The 22,086-nt window shown below is 40.2% G+C and overlaps 1 protein-coding gene across 1 annotated transcript; it reads right to left on the reverse strand.

Moving 5' to 3' along the window:
• Positions 1–8,970: 8,970 nt before the first annotated feature.
• On the reverse strand, positions 8,971–21,473 carry p4ha3 (prolyl 4-hydroxylase, alpha polypeptide III). Its single transcript, XM_082179583.1, has 13 exons — positions 21,189–21,473; positions 20,631–20,785; positions 20,273–20,496; positions 19,477–19,620; positions 19,077–19,128; positions 18,746–18,909; positions 14,974–15,150; positions 13,973–14,037; positions 13,604–13,763; positions 13,304–13,366; positions 13,051–13,119; positions 12,486–12,582; positions 8,971–9,621 (listed from the first exon to the last, which is right to left on the reverse strand). Exons 1-13 carry the CDS (start codon positions 21,359–21,361, stop codon positions 9,551–9,553), a joined length of 1,614 nt encoding a protein of 537 aa, XP_082035709.1. The 5' UTR covers positions 21,362–21,473; the 3' UTR covers positions 8,971–9,550.
• Positions 21,474–22,086: the final 613 nt, after the last annotated feature.

Here is a 22,086-nt window from a genome sequence, read left to right on the forward strand (position 1 = left end):
GGTCTAAATGAAGTTCTAAATAATATCTCCCCCTCAGAAAGTCCCTGCTCATGGGGTAGTACTTGTTCAAAGTTCAGGAACTTGGGCGCTGAACATACTGATTGGTTGAGTACACGCAGTATTTAGATTGCTTGCCTAGGTCACATAATTATTTTGGGCATTTGCACATCCTACACTGTGAGGTTGCACACTCTGCGGCCAGGAAAGACAGATTCTTGAGCCTCTGCACAATTGAAACCCAATTCAAAGACCGTCTACGCTACAGAAAGAGAAGTCTGTCACTACTCTGTGGTGATGGCCTGTACATGTGTGCAAGAGCCAAGAGGATTCAATAAGCAAATGTGGCAGAAAACAATGAACATTTCTGACATCCTGCATCCATATGATGCAAGTTAGTCACTCTCATACCAAGGGGGCAGGGGGCAGTTTTGGCCTAATGGTTAGAGAGTCTGAATTGTAATCCGAAGGTCGCAAGTGGGGGGAGTGAATGAACAGCACTTTCTTCCACTCTCATTACACTTTCTTCCACTCTCATTACACTTGAGCAAGACACCTAACCCGTTCTGATCCAATCTTACTTCTAACCTGTAATGCTGCCTGAAGCATACACTGTTCATTCGTTGGCCAGAGGAAGTATACTTAAGTAATGTTCAAGTATATTTTTAAGTATACATTATGTAGTAAGTATACTAATGTCAATATGTACTAGTAGTAAACTTGTAAGTGTACTATTTTAATACCGCTTGGGACTAAATTGGCCCACTTTTATATAAGAGTATATGTTTAAGTGTACTATAAGTGTAACAGTAGTAAACTTTAAGTGCACAACTAGTTCATAATTACATTTCTCATTTGTACTGCAAGTGAACTTAGGGGTATAATAGTAGTTTACTATTTTAATACTTGTAGCAACTTTGAAGTATACTCTCAGTAAACTATTAGTTTAGTAGTTCTCTTACGAGAGGTCTCTCGTACTGCGTAAGATATCTCGGGAAAAATCCTTTTCCGCGAGATATTGAAGCCAAAAATTATCCTTAATTTTAAATAATGCAAAACGCATTGCGGCAGCATGCAGACATAGGCAAGACAGCTCGCGCGCCTATTGGCTGCTCTGCGGCAACTGCAGCAGCCTATCGAGCGAGGCCTGGCGTGACGCCAGACCCAATCAGGGTGCTTCGCGCCCACTGCGTCACGTCCCGCCGAAACGGGCGTGGTCTAGGCCTATAAATACCGCTCGCAGGCAGCTATTATCTGATTTTTCATCCTTCAAGCGAAGCACACGCATCGCTGGAGCTGGAGAAGAAGCCGCGCCGTCTGAGAGAGAGCACCTTCAGCGGGACGAGTCACTGAAGTCGCTGGCCGCGCCGCCTTCCTGCCTTCCTGCTGCGCTTTCCGGCGCTTATATCCTTTCTATTACTCTGTACTCTGTTTGTGTGTGTGTGTCGCCGCCGCGACACACATTCTAAAAGAGCTAGCGTCTTTTTCAAGATGCCTTCCTGCGGCTCGTGCAGAGCCACACTCAGTGACGGGGACCGCCACGTGGTTTGCGTTTCCTGCCTGGGTGAGGAACATGCAGTTCTCGCGCTCACTGACGGCGGCTGCCCTCACTGCGAGCTGATGACTATGGCGACTCTGAGGACTCGCCTGGCCTTCTTCACCGAGACTGCTCCCCCGCCCGCCGCGGCATCGCGCCGTAAGAAGCGCCGTGCCCAGCGGGTCCCGGAACCTTCCCCCAGCCGCCAAAGCTCGCCGGTTCGCCCGCTTGCTTCACCGGCTTCATCAGCCTCTCTTCCTGACAGACAGCGGCCGCTGTCTGCCGCCGCTTCCGTTGACATCGCTGACGAGGAAGCCCTGCTGGGAGAGGATGATTCCTGCTCTATCCTGGCGTCAGGCAGTGAGGATTGGGCGGGCTCTGAGGACCCCGCGCCCCCTGCCCACACACCGTCAGGCAAGAGAGCGTCCATCGAGACGGAGCTCATGCGAGTACTCGCACAGGCCGCGGCGAGCCTCGGCCTCGAGTGGTCTTCGCCCGAGCAGCCCGCTCACAACCGGCTGGATGGCTTTTTCCTGCCTGGGGAGCGCGCTTCGCCTGCGTCCAGACCAGCGCCTTTTCTTCCTGAGCTACACGAAGAAGTCGCTAAGTCATGGAACGCCCCCTATTCAGCTAGAGCGAGACCGCGAGACCGCGCTCCCGCTCATCCGGTCGCCGCCCCGCTGTGTGTGGTCCGCGACCTAGGATTGCGGTAAAGCCCGAGGCCCCGAAGTCGTCCTAGCACGCCTAGGAAAACGACGGTGTTCCAGTCCCGCTGCGGCCGGACTCACACCAAAGGTATTCGCTCGTCCAGTTCCAGCAAATGTGACTGTTCCAGTGTTTTCTGCAGCCAACAAGCCGGTTCTGTCACCCGCTTGCCTGCACACAAATGCCGTTTTCACGGCTACCCAGATAAATCCCCAAAAGAGTGTATTTTCTGGTGTCCCGGCCACGGCCGATGGTGTCTCATGTGTAGTAAGAATGCCCAGTGCCCATCCCTACACACAAGCACAGCCTGTCACACAGGGCTCGCGCACATAAAACCGACTTAGATCGGTTGCGCTTCAAACATGGTGAATGTGCCCACTACCCAGTGCCCACTAACGCCACGTTATGCATGTCTCACGGTTTCTGTAAAAACGAAACCAGCGTGTATTCGCTTCACTCAAGCGAACAATGCTTTCGGTGTGATAAGTGTGCCCGCTGTCCCGCGCCCACATCCACACATAGACATGACAGTTCCTACGGGAACCGCCCAGCCCTCCCCTCGCGGCGGACCGCCGCAGAGGAGTCGAGCGCGGGCAATCTGCCCGCTGTTATCAGCGCGCCCCATGCCTCAAATGTCATGAGCACGACGCTATGCGGCGCGCTTCGAGACCACGGTAAAAGCAGAAGTAGCACATTTACTTCGAGCCGAAGTGGCGAAACTATTGAACAAAGGGGCCATAGAGCCTCTCTCTCAAGTTCAGAGCGAAGGAGGGCTATACAGCAGATACTTCCTGGTACCGAAAAAAGACGGGGGTCTCAGACCCATACTAGATCTAAGGCAACTGAACACCAAGGAGATTGGTTTGTGTCAATAGATCTGAAAGACGCGTATTTTCAAATACAGATACCGTCACGTCACAGGCGATATTTGAGATTCGCCTTCGAGGGCCAGGCATATCAGTACACAGTCCTGCCGTTCGGCTTATCCCTGGCACCCCGTACATTTACGAAGTGCATGGATGCGGCGCTCGCACCCCTCAGAATGAGAGGCGTGCGAGTACTGAACTATTTGGACGATTGGCTGATTCTAGCACAATCGCGCTCAGTGCTCATAGAACACGCGACCATTTTACTCGATCACCTCGAGAATTTGGGTCTCGGTGTCAATTGGGCGAAGAGCTCTCTGTCACCCAGTCAGAAGATATCTTTCCTGGGCACAGAGTTGGACTCGCTGTCCATGATAGCGCGACTAATGCCACAGCGCGCGGTCGACATTCAACGCACAGCAAACTCATTCCGCTGCGGCGCGTCTGTCCCGCTCAAGAGATTTCAGAAGATGCTGGGTCTCATGGCCGCAGCATCATCAGTACTCCAGCTGGGCCTGCTCCGCATGCACCCGCTGCAGTTTTGGCTGAAAGCACGAGTCCCACGTCAAGCGTGGGCATCCGGTTTGATTCGCCTCAAGGTCAATCAGAAGTGCGTCACAGCTCTGAAACCTTGGAGAGCAAACGACTGGTACCAGTCAGGTGTAAGCCTGGGGACTTCCTCGAGGGTGAAAGTGGTGTCCACGGACGCGTCCACCTCGGGATGGGGAGCGCTGCTCGAGGGCAGACCGTTCTTCGGCCAGTGGTCGGAATGGGAGAGGCTCCTGCACATAAATTGCCTCGAAATGTTGGCAATAGACAACGCGCTGACGCGTTTTTGTCCCCAAATAAAAGGACGCCACGTCCTGGTCCGCTCGGACAACGTGTCTGTGGTGTCCTACATAAATCGCCAGGGCGGCCTCAGGTCCAGGAACCTGTACAGGCTAGCAGAACGCCTCCTGGTGTGGGCTCAGCGCAACCTGCGCTCGCTCAGAGCAGCGCACGTGCCTGGGATCCTGAATATAGGACCAGACAGACTGTCCAGGAACAATGTTCCGGCAGGCGAATGGTCTTTACACCCACAGACTGTCCAACTGCTGTGGAAGAAATTCGGCAGAGCGGAAGTAGACCTGTTCGCGTCTCAAGAAAACGCTCACTGTCCGGAATTTTTCTCCAAGAGCAGGGACGCGCTGGCTCATGTGTGGCCACGCCGCCCGCTTTATGCTTTTCCCCCCGTCCCTCTCCTGCCTCAGGTGATAGAACGGATCAGGGAAGAAGGATGCTCAGTACTGCTGGTGGCACCGTTCTGGGAAAACCAACCTTGGTTCCCAGTCGTGATGCAGTTAGCAAGCACTGTCCCGTGGCCAGTACCAGTGAGGAGAGACCTCCTCTCTCAGGCCCACGGCTCGATCTGGCATCCTCACCCGGAATTGTGGTCCCTTCATGTCTGGGCCATCAACGGGTACATGTTGGACTCCCTCAAGGAGTATTAAACACGATCACGCAGGCTAGAGCTCCGTCTACGAGACGGCTCTACTCCTCGAAATGGTCAGTGTTTTCGGGCTGGTGCACAGCCCGTGGCGTGTCACCCACAGACTGTGGAGTGACGGAGGTGCTTTCCTTCCTACAAGAGCTGTTGGATAAGGGCAGGACCCCTTCCACGCTCAAAGTTTATGTGGCGGCTATAGCAGCGTTCTCAGAAACAACGCTTGGTCAGTCAATAGGAAGGAACGAGTTGGTCATCCGCTTCCTTAGAGGAGCTAAGAGACTGAATCCTCCCAGACCCCCCTCAGTCCCCGTATGGGACCTTTCTACGGTTCTGGAAGCCATGAAAGGTGCACCATTCGAGCCTTTACAGTCAATTGATCTGAAACATCTGTCTTTCAAGACTGTGTTTCTGCTGGCTCTCGCTTCAGTGAAGCGCATAGGGGACTTACACGCGCTCTCTGTGAGCGCGACGTGCATGGAATTTGGGCCTAATGACTCAAAAGTTATACTCAAACCTAAGCACGGTTATGTTCCGAAATCCCTCAACACACCGTTTAGGGCGCAGGTTATCTCCCTGTCAGCCCTACCGGTCCCTGATGAGGAAAGGGATGCGGGCCTCCTTTGCCCGGTCAGGGCATTAAGAGCTTATGTGTCTCGCTCGTCTGTCTTCAGACAGACAGAGCAGCTCTTTGTTTCGTTTAGCGGGCGTTCTAAGGGATTAGCCGCGTCGAAACAGAGCCTATCCAGATGGATAGTTGACGCTATAGCGCTGGCATATGCCTCCAAGGGCGTGCAGTGCCCGCTGGGTGTCAGAGCGCACTCCACGAGAGGCGTGGCCTCGTCGTGGGCCTGGTCAAGTGGGATTGCCTTGCAAGATATTTGTACGGCGGCAGGCTGGGCCTCCCCGTCTACATTTATAAGGTTCTACAACCTAGAGGTTCCCGGCCTGCAGGCCAGGCTGCTGTCGGTCTAAGTTAACCAGTATTATCTGACTTGATGCTATCAACTCAGAATGCTGCGTCTGCTGAGCACAGCTCAATGATCGACAATGGATAGCAGTAGCACGAGACGTGCCTGGGCAAACTGTGTAAGACCCACATTTTTTCCCATCAGTTCAGGCCGTACCCCGCCCTGTCTGTATGATGAAATTTGCGTCTAAGCGACACTACCATATGTGGAAGAGCGCGGCCTCGCCCCTCCCTCTTCCCGGACTCCCTGTGAGTTCCCTGGGTGATTGTGCACTATATGAACCCCGGGCTTTCGCCCTTGGGTCTTTGGTGTCAGATCTCAGCATGCACGGCGTTTTGCATTGGGTCCCCTAGCGTAAGATATCTTACGCAGTACGAGAGACCTCTCGTAAGAGAACGTACTCGGTTTCTAACGTAACCTCGGTTCTCTCTAGAAGAGGGAACGAGTACTGCGTATCTTGCCGTGCATGCACACGCTCTGGTTGCTTCGATGATGAAAAAACAGATAATAGCTGCCTGCGAGCGGTATTTATAGGCCTACACCACGCCCGTTTCGGCGGGACGTGACGCAGTGGGCGCGAAGCACCCTGATTGGGTCTGGCGTCACGCCAGGCCTCGCTCGATAGGCTGCTGCAGTTGCCGCAGAGCAGCCAATAGGCGCGCGAGCTGTCTCGCCTATGTCTGCATGCTGCCGCAACGCGTTTTGCATTATTTAAAATTAAGGATAATTTTTGGCTTCAATATCTCGCGGAAAAGGATTTTCCCCTAGCGTAAGATATCTTACGCAGTACTCGTTCCCTCTTCTAGAGAGAACCGAGGTTACGTTAGTAACCGAGTACGTTTTATACTGCAAATATACTTGCAAGTTTTCTTTTAGTGTAGGCCTACTCTCAATAAACTAGGCTACTAGTTTAGTAGTTTTATACTACAAGTGAACTTAACATTATACTTATAGTTTACTATTTATATATAATTTTTGCACTTGCAGTAGGCGTACTACTATGTTCAAATGTTATTTTTTATACTTGAAAAATACCTTTAACTGTACTTTAATTGTAAAAACATTTTATTAGCTTCATGCATCCTTTTTTATCAACACTTGAATGTTGGTAAGTTTCATAAATAAAGGCAACATTTTAAACAAAAAAGATGAGAAAATCACATTTTTGTCAAACACTATAGCCTACCTTGATCAGATTCAGAAACGTGATCGAGGCTACTCGATCAAAAGAGTTAACACAACTACAAGCCAAGTATACTTTGAATAATTAAACTTTTAAGTATATCTCGATCAAAAGATTGAGTACAAGTATAGGCCAAATATACTTGGACTTTTCTCTCATAAGTCAAGTAGCCTACACTTAAGTGTAATTAAGTATATTTCTGAGAAGTACATAAAGTATATTTTTGAGAAGTATATAAAATGTAGACTGAAAGTATGCTTTCTTCTTTTTAGTTGAAAAGAAGTATACTAATAGAACACTTGAATAAACTTATTTTTCGTAAGGGAATTATTATCGCTGTGTACAAGATCAGGTTCAGTTCCATGCTTATTTTATTTACTCTATATATTTTTATTTTATTTAGCTATTCCACTTGAAATCTTGTTACTATATAAACTTGAACATGTTAGTTTATAAGACAGTGTGTAATATTATGTTTAAAAAAAAAAAGTATTTAATAAGCTACTCAATCAAAATATTAAACAGAAGTAGGCTACAAGCCAAGAATACTTAGAATACTTAATTATACTTTTAAGAATATCTCGATCAACAAGTATAGGCCAAATATACTTAGACTTTTCTGTCAGTATAAGTCTTAGTCAAGTATACTTAAGTGGAATTTGAAGTATATTTCTGAGAAGTACATAAAGTATATTTCTGAGAAGTACATAAAAAGTAGACTGAAAGTATACTTTCTTATTTTTTGTTTAAAAGAAGTATACTAATAGCACACTTGAATAAACTTATTTTTCGTAAGGGTGAGCCTGGTTTCTCCCAAGGTTTTTTTCTCCATTTCTCCATTCACCTGATGGAGTTTTGGTTCCTTGCCACTGTTGCCTTTGGCTTTTGGCTTGCTTAGTTGGGGACACTTAATTTTCAACAATATTATTGACCTGCCTGCATTGACACCATTATATGAGAACTGAACTGAGCTGGACGACGACATCCCTGTTTTCTCCAGAGCGGCTGTATAGATAAATGAACTAAATTAATAACTTTTTTACAACAAAAAATAAGCATCACTGAACTTATTTGAGCTGGACTATGACGCTATTTTCTTCTAGATCTTCTGTACAGCTGAAACAAACTGTGTTGCCTGTTTTCACTGTAAAGCTGCTTTGAAACAATCTTTATTGTAAAAAGCGCTATATAAATAAAGGTGACTTGACTTGACTTGACTCTTGACTTGACTTGACTTGACTGTTTGGGTGGGCTGAAAAGAGAGGTCTTTGAGTTAGCAATGCAGAGGTCTGATTGATTAACATGTCGGCATGAAACAGTATCTTCTGACAGCATCTGAGGGGTAGTTTGTAAATTAAAATGGTCTGCTTCTTTTGAGGTCCTTAGTTTCTGATTTGTTGTTCGTTCTTGAAAAAGCACAATTTCACTATGTCTACATTCAAGTTTCACCACTCTCTCGTTTTCTTTATGTTAAATACACATGAGATTCAGTGGGTTAGGACACTGTGTTACACTCTCAACTTCTTTGTATGTGCAAAAAGAGAATACTGTTATGATTAGCACTGTTTTGTGATTGTATCACATTACATTTTGAGATACTTTAGAATACTGAAATGAATTGCCTTTTTATCACAATTGTATCAAGGTTAAGGTATCCCTCCATGTGTCGTAATCCTGAGCATATTAGCTCACTTTTTGAATTCTAACCATGTAATAGTGTGTTTGTTTTTGAGTGGATGAGTGTGAGTGTGTGTGTGTGTGTACGTGCCGGAGGAAATGTCTCCACCAGGAATGTGTTAAGCAGTTACAGGAATCTCACATTAATAATTATAAAAATAACTAGTTTCAGAAAGCAAGGCAAGTACCTCGGTAGCATAGTGGGAACAATCCTCTGGATAAAACATTTGCTTCTAATTCATGAGTTCACACTTACATGTAATTAAGTGGAGTAAAGGTTATGCGTATTTGGCGTGCTGTCCGGAGGGAGGGCTGAGTTCAAAATGTTTGCCCGAACCCAGAGATAGCAATACATCCCTAAAGGATATTTTGAAAACTTGGTGACCGCTATTTTTACATTTAAAGCAGTTAGCTATTACTATTTTTATATTCTATATCATGGCAATGTAATATATAACAATACATTGTTTTTGATGAAAATCCAACCCAAAAATGCCAATAAATTAAATACTTAAAAAAAAAAAGGTTCACAAAGAAAAGGTTCATCTCATTTCATAATTTATTTATATGTTTACAACATTTATGGAACTTTTATGGAAGTTGCTTTGCAACCATAAACAACACACAGTTGCGCCAGATTTACACAGGTAAATCATCAACATTCAAGTGGGTAATTTATTATACTTTTTCGAAGTGCATTGTAATTAATTATAAAGAATATTTTTGTTTGCTGTCAGAAAAAAATTGATGTTACCACAAACTACTCATCAAAACAAATCATCATCAGGTACTCATGTAAACATCTGTACATTCAGAACACATTCTGGTGTTTATCTTGGGAAGCAGGAACAGGAGGTCAGCTTGCCCTTTGGGCTGCATGCCAAACCATTCCCTAACCCACACACAAACATACACACACTGTTGAAATCTCTCTATGTCCTGTGCACTTCAGACATCCATGAAAATGATCCAAGTGCCTCTCTTCCCAATGCTCAAATCAGCTATAAAGGCAGGTGGTTTTAGCTCTCAAATTCTTTACCCCTTCATTCTCAGCCTTTCACTCCCCTCACTTGCTATTGTTGCTCCTTTAAGGGGGTTGACTCTTATACTTTAAATGGTCTCATGCTTCCTTCACTCTTCAGGATTAAGGCTACAACGATGTCGGAATTCTTGTCCATACTCATGAACCCACTTATTGGCAACTGGAAAAGAAAAGACAGTGAATGCCTTTATATCGGTGGGTTCCTCACAGAAAGCTTATGGCTTTAAAGGGGTCATTAACTGGTTATTTTCTTATTTTATAATGTTTCATGGGGTGCCCTTATAATGTTAGTATGATTTTTACATAAAAAATTGTCATGATTTAGAAATAAAAGGCATTTTTCCTACCCTGATTTTAGCCTCTGATTTGTTCGAAGAGGTGTGTCTGCTGTGAGACTTCAGTGTAAACGCCCACTGCTGTGATAGGCTGACATGTTTGCATATGAAATAGCTAGCATTACATGTGGAAATCTCTCTAATACTTTTATACGTTTTACTATTACAGATATCGAGATTAACGAATCGTGAGAAGTTTTTTAAGTATTTCCATGATCACATGAAAGGTTGCAGTGATGAGCATTGAGCAGCAGTCTGTTGATCGCGTGAATGAAAAGATCTTATCATTGCAACGCATTTTCTGCACTCTCACAAATGCTTTCACCAAATAACAATGCAAAGACGATGTAAATACAGTAAGAGCTTCGTTGTGCAGTGTAACAGCGTCACTGATTTCATAACAAGTTTTGGCAAGTGTCCACATATACTCGCGTTGTGTGATTGACAGTTTGAGCGATTGGAAAGGGGTCGTTCTGATAGCTTTTCTGTATAATAATCAGTTTAAATAAGATTATTTTCATCCTACTAAGATAAACGATGTGAAGTTGATCTTTTAGTCACTGGCTTGATTTACTGATGCATAAACATTATTTTGAGAGAAAGATTATCTTTCTGAACTTGATTAGCCTACACATCAGAAATCACAGATCAGGCATTGGGATAAACAAGGTTATGGTGCGTTCAAGTCATCTCGTAAAGATCTTATTATGAGTTGAACGCACATGAACGCCACCACAATGTCGTAAATATGAGTGGGAAGTTCAGGATTTTCTTTAAAGGGGTGGTTGATTATGATTTCACTTTTTTAACTTTAGTTAGTGTGTAATGTTGATGTTTGAGTATAAACAACATCTGCCAAGTCAGGATGCTCAAAGAGATATTTTCTTTAAAAAAAAAGCTTTTTAAGGACTACAACAAACGGCTGGTATGGACTACACCACATTCCTCCCGGGTTAGTGACATCACTAACCCTAAAATTGACATAAACCCCACCCCCGGAACACGATTTATAGATTATCAAGACAGAATATGCTAATCAATGATTAAAAGATAGTTAACTCCACATCAGCTACATACATTTAAACATAAAAAAAAAGTTTTTGAAATTTTCAGGACACAAGCTGTTGTAGCTGCTCATTTGCATTTAAAGGGACAGACACAAAAACGGTGCATTTTTGCTCACCCTTAAAAAGTGACAATTTTAACATGCTATATAAAAATATCTGTGGGGTATTTTGAGCTAAAACTTCACATTCACACTCTGGGGACATCAGAGACTTATTTTACATCTTGTGAAAAGAGCATTATACCACCCCTTTAAGCCCCAATCTTACTAGTTGGGGGCGTGTCAGTGAGAAACATGGCGAATACCACAAAGGTATTTAGCAGAGAAATTGTCAGGCTTTTCTATTTACAGCGAAGTAAGCTAATTGCCTGCACAGTATATGATGGTATTACAATATAACAATGTAATATTTAACGATATGCAGTGGCTTCATAAATTGATTAAAAACATGAAAAAGCAAAGCACACCTGATGCACATTTACTGTATTTGTTATTCATTTTCTAGAACTAGAATTTAAGAACATTGCTGTATTTATGTGTAATTAATTAAAAGAATGTAATCTTTTAATGTAATGCCATCTTACTCTGATAAAAAAGTGACTTGAATGCACCTGCCGTTGTAAACACAACTTCCCACCTCTTAAGTTCCCAGGAGGACTTGAACGCAACATTACTTACAATGTGGCGTTGCTGGTGGCAGATCCATATCATCTGTTTGCAAAGCCTGCATCGAAACTACGACTGAATTACCAAATAGTTTTGAGTAGTATTTGGGTTGGTTTTGAGTAGTAATTGGGCTGGGTATGAGTAGTAATTGGGCTGGTTTATGATCCACAGTGAAATGCACTGAATACAAACAAATAATGCACTGCTGAGACATTCACATTGTTGAGAAAAAAAAAAAAAAACACTATACAAGCATTAGGATCGTTTGGAAGGTAATGGTATTGATCCTGTGTCGATCTTTTGTCATTCTCATGTCACTATTCACTAATGCTCCAGTGGGCGGAGCCAAAGATTCAGTGATGTAGACGTAGGGTTTGGTTCTTCTGCAAAGGCGGGCTTTCGCTGCCCGTGGATGTCACAAGTCTCCACTTTTGAGATCCTGTCATTTTATGGCCATGGTTTCAATAAAAGCAATTTTTGGAATAACAAAGAAGTTTCCAGTTTTGAAACTTACAGGGTATTTTTTATAGTATAACAAACTCAACTGTCAAAAGATCAAGGAAAATTTTATTCTCAGTTCATGACCCCTTTAAAAGCCTTGAAATATAACACACGTAAGGACATCTTTGATGTTTTTTTTTAAGCTTAACAGGTGAGTAAATAAGTAAATAACCCAAAAATCTCAATTAACCATTCCCAATTCATTGAAGGTTCACATTTTTCCTTTCACTTTTTTTTAATCTTCTTTTACAGAGTTATTATCTACTGTTGGTGCATTCCTGTAGATTAAACAGTAGTGTGTGGTGCCAGAAAGTCATTGGTTCAATTACCAGGGAATTAATTAATCGAATGTATACCTCGAATGCATTCTAAATTGCTTTGGATATGATTGTCTGTCAAATTAATGTTCTTTCCCTATGTTGGTAAACAAGACACCATGTGATACAACAATCATACCCCATTTATCGCCAACAATGACAGGGCAGCCAGCATGAAGAGTGTCACCATTTCCTTGACCATTTCTTTTAAGATTCCACCAGAAGAGAGCCCCGTTCTAGAAAGCAAACATAAAAAAGTGAAAATGTTTTGAAAAATACACTCCTTACAGAGAATAAAGAAAACTCCTAATATAGTTATATTATGTTTATTTAGTCTAAAACCTTCTTTGATTGTGTACACAACAGCCAAAGTCCTGGATTATGAACCTTGATTAATGTATATTCCTTTTTTTCTTTTGTGAGAGGTTGTGCAGAGATGACATCCCCTTATTGGGTGGTGAAAACCTGAGTGCCTTGAGGTGAAAGTGCAAATTTCTAGATAGCTATCTCTCAGGTTTCACCAACAGTTCATTCACCCAAAGCTTTTGTTGTAACAGGATATCCAATGAAATGTCTGACCTCAATAGAAAACAATGTTATTACAGAATTGTAGGGCCTATCATTCTGAAAGCTGTGCAGAGTGAAGTCTGGTTGTCTTCTGTCTTTATGAATCTTTGAGAATGATATATGGAATTATGGTATACCTCCACTACAGGAACACTGAAGTTAGCGTAAATGAAGGCTGTGAATCCTCCTGCTTCCACAGAGCTCAACTAAAAAAAGAAAAAAATCATTATGTTGTAAAGTGGTTCTCAAATCGTATTAAATTAATTTTGGTTACTGCTAAATGCTTCCAAAACGCATTTATTTACTTTCTCACTCAAAACTACATTGGCAAGATATTGTCTTTTAATTAAGAAAGAAAGCAAGCAAGAGCTGAACTATTTATTGACTTACATATATCATTAATGTAGCCACTCGATTTCCAGTTTTTAGCCTGTACAATGGACTCGAGTCAGACTGCCAATAAAATAAAATAAAGATTTTAAACATTCTTCTGCTGTAAAAAGTAACAGTATACACAATGGGTATGCATCATGGCTGATAATGTATATACAAGATACATTATAAGTAGAAAATCTCTGTATTGGAAAACATGTATTTACTGTATTATATATCAGAATTTTTGTAAACGTGTTTCCTTAAATGTGTGTGAATGCTTGGGAAATTTTTGAATGAAAGAAAATTGTTACTCACTGTGGCATGGTCAAAATGAGGTTCATAGTGTCCTCCAATGCCATAATTTACCACTTGGAGATATTCAGCATAAGGAGGCTGCACATTCAACCCAGTGACCATAGTGATGCGTCGATCCACCTTGCCCACAACCTCATGGACCGACTCTTTAAGCCATGCACTGAAAGATCATTGACAAAAATTCTACTGCGAGAGCCACTTCACACAGAAAGAAAAAAAGGGGATATTACTGGAAATTGGACTAATTATTACTAGTATTATTTACCATTGAGATATGTTGGTTTTGAATGTTGTAGGAGTACACTAGCATAAAGATGAGCTGATATAACTTTGATTTCATTGGGCCTTTAAACAAAAAATCACTTGTACCTCTTGCTGATGCGATATTCTGCAGTGGCCTGATTTAATCCTGATGCCACCACTGATCTTCTAAGCTGAAGGAAAACATTCACATTTAAATATTTTTGATACATTTTAGTCACTGTGAAGAATAAAGTACACATTTGAAGGGAGAAACAGTAAGAGAACTAGAAAAAGTATAAATATATAAGATAAGAATTTTTTTTGCAGTTTCTTTTATGTGGGAATTCCAGGAAGAAACAAAATTACTTAACTACTGGCAGGGACAAAGAAAGAAAGAAAGAAAGAAAAAGAAAGAAAAAGAAAGAAAGAAAGAAAGAAAGAAAGAAAGAAAGAAAGAAAGAAAGAAAGAAAGAAAGAAAGAAAGAAAGAAAGAAAGAAAGAAAGAAAGAAAGAAAGAAAGAAAGAAAGAAAGAAAGAAAGAAGCAATGACGGAAACACGTGATTTAATGCTCAGTCTGCCCCTACAAAAACACTCTGGGTGGAATAACTGACGAGCTGAAAGCACAGTTGATTCCGACCGCATGACTTATTCACATAATGTGCTCTTCATCTTCTTTCCAGCTCAGTTCGAAGCTGGCTTAAGTTGTATGGTTAAATATGTCTGGAAAAGGAGAGAAGTGTCTCTCCGTGTTGAGCCAGTCAGTACACTGTAAGATGTGACTGATTTTACTGGTGACTGAGACAAATTATATTAAAAATGAAAGCAGAACAACCTCAGCTGGGAACTGGCAACAAATGAGAGCTGAAGTCTCTGCCAATCTTTTTCCCTCAATCCAAAAATGATCCAAGTAACACAAAGGACTCAATTACATCCAATTCTCTCTCTCAAAAAAAATTGGAGTTCTGGTCCAAATTCACTCACTCTTGCATGTGCATCATATCAAAGGCAGCAAGGGTCATTAATTCATTTACAATGAACTACTTTCACATCTTGGTCTTAGATTTACTATTGCATACCCAATTCTGTATGTTTCCATATTAAGGCTTAATGCAAACAGTACACTCACCCCTGGCATTGCATATTCTCTGATGCTTTTAGCTTCAGGTCGGGTGACAAAACCATGGAAGAGCACAACATAAGGGTGCAGGCTGATTAGCTCTCTTTTAATTGGTTGCAGAAGTAAACCAGGGTTGTCATTGGTGAAATAGTCACAGAACAAACTGGGGTTCTCAAAATGTTTTGGCTGTAAAAAGAAAGTGTGTTATTAATTCTAAGGCTCTAAAACAAATATTCCTAACAGGCTTCAAATAATTATTAATAAGTTATGACTAGCAATAATAATGAGTTAAACTGATTTACATAAACACAGGTATTTCAATTAAGTTAACATAACTAATTAACTCAACCATCACTCAAGTGATGTCATTATGAATGCAATGAAACTAACATTACTGTGTTAAAAGGACATTTATCTATGGCAGATTGGCAGTGGTTCCCCAACTGGGGTACGTGGGGACAGAGGGGGTACACAAACAAAATGCTGAGTTTTGCCATTCATTCAATTCTGCCCCACTTTAAAATAACATTAAAACCAAGCATGCATGTCTAACAGGCAAAATGCTGCCTCTATTGTAAAAACAGCAAAGTGGTAGTGCCGTAAAAGTCAAATACATCACATCCAATCAAATTAAATCATCGTTTGCAGTCAAATCTGTCTGCATCCACACAAGCACTGTGCATATGATAGGTTGCGTGCACAGTATGTTGCCTTAGCAAAATCATGCTACATTACTGCCGTTCTCGATAATGTACCTTTGTAAAAGTGGGGTTTTAGCACTTTTATCATAGAGATCGATTTAAGACTCAAACTGTCTTCGATACAAAAACATACCCTTTGTGAGTTATTGTTTTTAATGTTGATAATGTATTTTACGAGCAAGAAAGCAATTTTTCCCAAATGTCCAAACGGTTGCAAATGTGACATTTATTTTATACAACAGTACAACAGTTCAGGTGTTTTTTTAATACTGATTCCATTTAATTTAAATTATTGATTTAGTTTATTGCTTTATTTATTATATTAATAATAAAATGAATGGAATTTTAGGGATTTTACATAAAACATGTCATACTGTACATTTAATTGGGTTAGATAAAATTTGCCTTTATATAGGTAAAAAAAAAAAAAAAAAAAAAAAACATTTTTAAAACAATTGTCACTTGTTTGTGCCGACAGCCTCGTGGGCAAGGGTGCTGACATGTAGCGCCGTTGTGCTTTGGGCGACCTGAGTTCGAGTCCCAGCTCGTGGACTTTTCCTGATCTCGTCCCGCACTTCCTGTCTAGCTTCTGTCCTATCCTAATAAAAGGCAAAAATGCCAAAAATAAATCTTTAAATATATATATATTTATACTACAGGGCCGTTGAATGCTTGAATCTGATTGGTTGACGAACGTTCTAAGGTGTGCATTATTTTCAGGGAAACGCACGGCTAAAGTAGTTCCAGGCAGGTCTTGACCGCATTACAGTTCCATATCAGTTCCAAATCGGATACAAATCATAACAAGAAAAACCATTTCGCCCCATGCGCTTGATCTGCAATTTTCAATGTCTTGCTTCACAATCAATAGAAACATGCAGTTTAATTTGAATAAATATCCTATAAAGTCCTATCTATAATCAATAGAAAATTAAACTGAATATAGGCTAAATAAATGGATAGTCCTGCAGCACGGATTTTTATTGCAGATCATTTAACAAATAAATAATTATTGATAGGCCTACTTGTTAAAAGGGCTTTGGGTTTCATTTATTTGGCTAGTCTACTGTCATCTGTCAATAATAGAAAGAAAAAAAGAATTAACGAATTCATTAAAACGAATTGAATTAATTAATAAATAATAATATTGACGCACATGCTTTTCTGTCTCATTATTGCAACATCTCTCTCTAATAACTGCATTAATAACTGCATAAAGCCGGGAACACACTTTAAGGCCGGTTATGAATGTAATTTGATACTTATACTGATCATGCCCAAACGCGTGTTCAGCGCGTTCAGTCTGTTCAAAGTCGGTGTTTAAAATCTGCTGCAGTCGATGAAAACAGTCAGAGAATGTGTCAGCTAGTCGTGTGTCCCCAGCATTAGTCTGCTATCAGCGGCTCAAACCTCCGTTACTAACTCTGAAATGACGTTTTGGAATTAGCAACGGAGGCATGGGATTAGATGCGTAAGAAATTAGTCCTACATACAAGAGCGTTTTAATGACAAAAACTTTACAAACGTCTTGAAAAACATAATCTGAACAATGTTTCGAGGTGTGGTAACTGTAGTATAAGCGGAATAATTGACTTCAGGCCGTTGAATTATTAGAAAAATAATGCACACCCGAGGTGTAACGGCCACTCCGCTTCGCGTCGTGACCGCATTACCACCTCGGGTGTGCATTATTTTTCTAATAATTCAACGGCCTGTCGTCAATTATTCCTTACATATACAGTATATATAATGTCACTTAATGTAAAGGATGTTAGATGCCTCAGGGCTACTCTAAAACGTTTTGGATCTACTGATCTAGGCAATGTGTCTTTAATTTTTTATAAAACACTGCATAACATTAGGTAAATATAAATTTAAATTGTTTTGGAAGGCAAAATGTTTCATTTCTATGCCATTAATGGCACCACTTGTCTTTTATTTTGTAATTCTCATAGTCATATAATTCTCATATAATTCTCAGGTTTATTATGTGATTCCCTTATCCCGTCATGTGATCTTGTCATGAACTTCCCCTGTTCATGTGTCATGTTGTCATTGGTTCATTGTTCATTGCTTTCAGGTATGCACTGTTAAACCATTAGTCTGTGTATAAATAGCCCTCATTTTTCCATTTTCTCTTGTTGAGTATAGTAAGTGTAACTGCTGTTGGTGAGTTCTGTTTAAGTTTAAGAAGTCAAGTCTTTGTTTAGTTTGTTTTGTTATTTTGTTCATGGTTTGATTTTTTTTTTTTAACTGCACTTTGGTTTGTCTACACTTGCCTCCAGTGGATCTGTTATATGACGGGATAAGGGAATCACATGATAAACCAGGAAATCATGACTATGAGAATTACAAAATAAAAGACAAGGAAACAAGAACATGAACAAAACCCAATGTGACAACAACACTATAGCATATTATGTTCACAAACATCACATATTTAAACAAAATTCAGAGACTGCCCTGCCTTCCATTGGTATGACAGACAAGTACCACATTGACACCATTGGTCCAATGTGTTATTGTCCAGCTGAGTTTGGTAGCCAAAACAAACAGATTGAAGCTTCATTTGGTGTCACTAGTTGCGCAGAAATTACACACTTAAGATTTAAAGCAGGTCATGGTTTCATGTGATCTCCTTCAGGATCCAAAACTGAAATAATTAACTTTGGTACATTGCTGTGTAATTTTCTTCAGGCAGCTCCATGAGGAATTCTACCAAGATCCACTCAAGATTTGCCATAGCTCTTCTTTTGACTTTGGCTGCTTTTTGTGTTTTCTCTTTTTTTATTTAATTTTTTATGATAGGAAGTATTAAATAGTCCAATAATGGATGCCATATTACAATAATGGAAGTTTACTCCATTTAGAAACTGTAATCATCAATTGAAATTAATTATTAGTTGCAATGTGTGAATACTTTTCCTTTTCTAACTTATGTGCTAACATTTTATATTTGTGATGCTTATAATACTATAGACAATAGATTACAAACAATAGATTGGAATAAAAAGATATAGCCTCTGATGAACACTACACTGTCTCCATTACAAGTTGTGTAGCATAGTGTGGAATGATACCTGAGATCCTTTTGTTTGGCAGAGCTTCTCATAGACATCCCTGGTTCTCAGATAAGTGGTGTCAGCCCTTTTCAAAGCCAAGCTTTGGTTAGTAACAGGCGGACTTTCATCAAGGAGCTTCTCATACTTCTCCACATTGAAACGTACCCTTCTGTTCATAGGATCTTGAAGACAAGATTGAAATTTCATTGTGATGAAATATGATAGTTTTTCCATATAGATTGAATTTAAAGTAATTCTTATTTATGAATTAAAAATAAATTGATCTGTTTTGGACAAGTTTTTTCTCACTGTCTCATTTATCGGCAGGTAGTAGACTGCAGAGGTTTACCATGAAGCAATAGTTCCCGAGAGAGACTGAGGGCGTAGGATATGTTTCCAGTCTAAAAAAAAAATGGTATTTCATATAGTTAGTAATTTGTTTACATAGTTTTTATAATTATTTTTATTTCTATTTTAGTTATTTTAGTACATCAAGTTAAAGTTAAAGTTTTTAGCATTTTTGTTGTATTTTATTTCAAGTAACAAAAATGTTTTTTTGTGATTTTAGTGTTTAGTTTTCAATGTTATCTTTGGTATGATACACTATGAAATGTTGGCCACATGCATCTGAATACCTCCAAATGTGATCTGAAAAAATTTCCCGTATCGGATTAGATCAGATCACACAAGATGGATCTTAATACCATGTAAAAATTAAATTCATATGTATTTTGTAAGAGGTACCATACCTTGAAATGAGAGAAAGCTAAATGGTCAAGGGCATCTTCAAGTGTGCCTTCATTTTCTGGACTCCATTCTGTTCCTCGAAAGAGACGAACTGCCTCCTCAAACCACTGCACAGAATGGTAGTAATCTTCCAAATCATAGGCCACCTACGAACATAAAGCTCTCACAGATGTAACATAACACAAATACGACATGAGAAAAAAAAAAAAAAACCCAAAACTTGATTACATCCCACATGTCTGACACTTGGGCTCAGAACACTTCTTACACAACAGTTAAAAAAAGGATTTCAGTCAAAAACTATTTAGTCACTAGTTTTTTAATGTGTTCCTTTCGAAATGTTAAAAGAAGTTGGCAATCTTTGGCAACATAGCACGTTTCACTTGGTAGTTGTATGGATGTTGGTAAAGAGAACAGATGGTGCTTATTACAAGACAAAAAACAAAAAAACAACAAAAAACAGAGCTTTTCTTTATGCGCAAAGAAAGAAGAGTATAAACCATTTGGTAGTTGTTATTCACCACAAAAGAAGCACCAGTTACTAAACAAATTGAGAAATATGGAATCTACATCAGGAAGTGTGCTCAAGCAGGAACACATTCTGAACACATTTTTTCCAGAGGCTTTCCCAGAGATTCACAATACATTCCAAACAATGACAGAATGGGCAGTTGACTCCTCTAAGAGTTAAGCTTGTGACAAATAAGGAAGTATTAGCTTTAAAGCCACACTATGTTTTGCAGACATATTTTAAAGCAGACTGAAAATAATAGATTTAAGCAGAATTTTTTGTTTTACCTTTCCAATAAGGAAACAATCATCCCCGGAGAGTGAATCAGACACAGGGGGTTTGTAAATGTCAACAGCATTTCCATTTGTGATTTGCTGGAAGTGACCTTGCACAAGTCCCTCCACACGTAGATCATACACATCCTGAAGTCTCATCAGCCCCTGCGCTGCCCCCTGAAGGTCCTCCAGCTTGGGTAAGCTGACCTCCATCTTCCTGTAGCCCTCCCTAAGAGCTTAACGAAAGTGAATGGGGGTTGTGAAGGGTTAGAGTTAAGTGGGACAAGCAAGCCCAAAAAGTAAAAAAATAAAAATAAAATTAAGCTTTAGATCAAGGCTTTCCTTAAATGTGTGAAGGTCAACATATTACCTTTGATATTTTCTTCGGCTTCATTTGTATAGACAACATTCATCCATTCAGACTTAAGTCTTTTGACCAGTTTGAATGCAACAATTGGATTAGCTATGGTAGCTGACGGCTCATTGTACACGCCACTGTGTAATGATGTGACCCTTGAAAAGAACCTAAAAAAGAATGGTTAATATTTCATTCTAAAGTTAAACGTTAACATCATATTTTGTTCAAAAATCATATAAAAATATACATTTTTCAGTTTTAGTGTTGGTGTGGTTGCCATGCAAAAAAAAAAAAAAAAAAAAAAAAAAAACACGATATAAGAAATGTCTTTTACAACTTTTGTCGTTTTAATTTTTATAGGCTATTGAAATTAGAAAAACAAAATGCCAATATAGATCTGAACGACTAATAGGCTATGCCATACAAAATGTTATGTGCCACAGTGTGACCACAGTTTCAGACAAAAGTTCGTAAGTTAGGTGACCATCTTGTTTTGGCTATTTAGATCGCTTAATAAACTACTTCCTTTAATGCACTCATAAATGATAAAATATGCTAGTTTACTCTTACCTTTTAATATCGTCAAGTCTTTGTATTTCCAGTTCTATGTATATTCTTAAATGATCGATTAGTTGTTTTTCTGCGAAAACAGCTTGATTCACGCTCATCATCGAAGTAAACATTTCACTGAATGATATATTTAGTACGCATAAAAATATAAAGAGGCTAAAGTATGAAGACATCTTATAAGGGAGATTATAAGAAGTTTAAGTGGTCTTATATAGTAACGCGCTGACTGTGTTATTCCACAGCTTTTAATTCCTCTTCATAGCTCATGTTCTCACGCAGGAGATGAAAAACCGCACACAGCCCATGCACGATGAGCTGAGCATCATCATATTGAGAGAGAGAGAGAGAGAGAGAGAGAGAGAGAGAGAGAGAGAGAGAGAGAGAGAGAGAGAGAGAGAGAGAGAGAGAGAGAGAGAGAGAGAGAGAGAGAGAGAGATGATTAACACCACAGGTAGGATATTCTTTGTAAAATATCCTGTAAAAAGGCAAATATCTATCTAAATATTTTTTATATTTTTAATTTTAAATATTGAAAAAATGTCCTCGCCAAACCCCATTCCACAGCCTGCCACACACCAAGTTTAAGAGCAGTTTTGTATTCTTCTTGTAATTAGGAGTATAGTGAGTATGCTTTACCTTCATAAATGAAATACTCAAAGAATATTTTGCATTTAAAGAAAGGCCATTTTGAACTGCGTTTCTATTATTTGCACACTTTATGAAATTTCAATGTTTTCAATCTAATGCTTTTAGACTTGACTCTTTGTGATGTAGTCACACAAATAATTAACCATTTGCATAACTTTAACACAAGTTTTTATTTCTCAAATAATAAAAGTCAACAGAGCTTTGGCCGAAAAGTTAGCTGATATCACAAACTATACATAGTATAATATCT

The sequence above is a fragment of the Leuciscus leuciscus genome (assembly GCF_965113295.1).
Source record: "Leuciscus leuciscus genome assembly, chromosome: 9".
Lineage (NCBI taxonomy): Eukaryota > Metazoa > Chordata > Actinopteri > Cypriniformes > Leuciscidae > Leuciscus > Leuciscus leuciscus.

Coding starts and splice junctions, on each gene's coding strand:
- p4ha3 (XM_082179583.1), bottom strand. CDS start 21,361: ATGTCTTCATACTTTAGCCTCTTTATATTTTTATGCGTACTAAATATA. Junction 20,497..20,630: donor AGCCGAAGAAAATATCAAAG/GTAATATGTTGA, acceptor ACTTTCGTTAAG/CTCTTAGGGAGGGCTACAGG. Junction 12,583..13,050: donor TCAGTGTTCCTGTAGTGGAG/GTATACCATAAT, acceptor TTTGCTTTCTAG/AACGGGGCTCTCTTCTGGTG.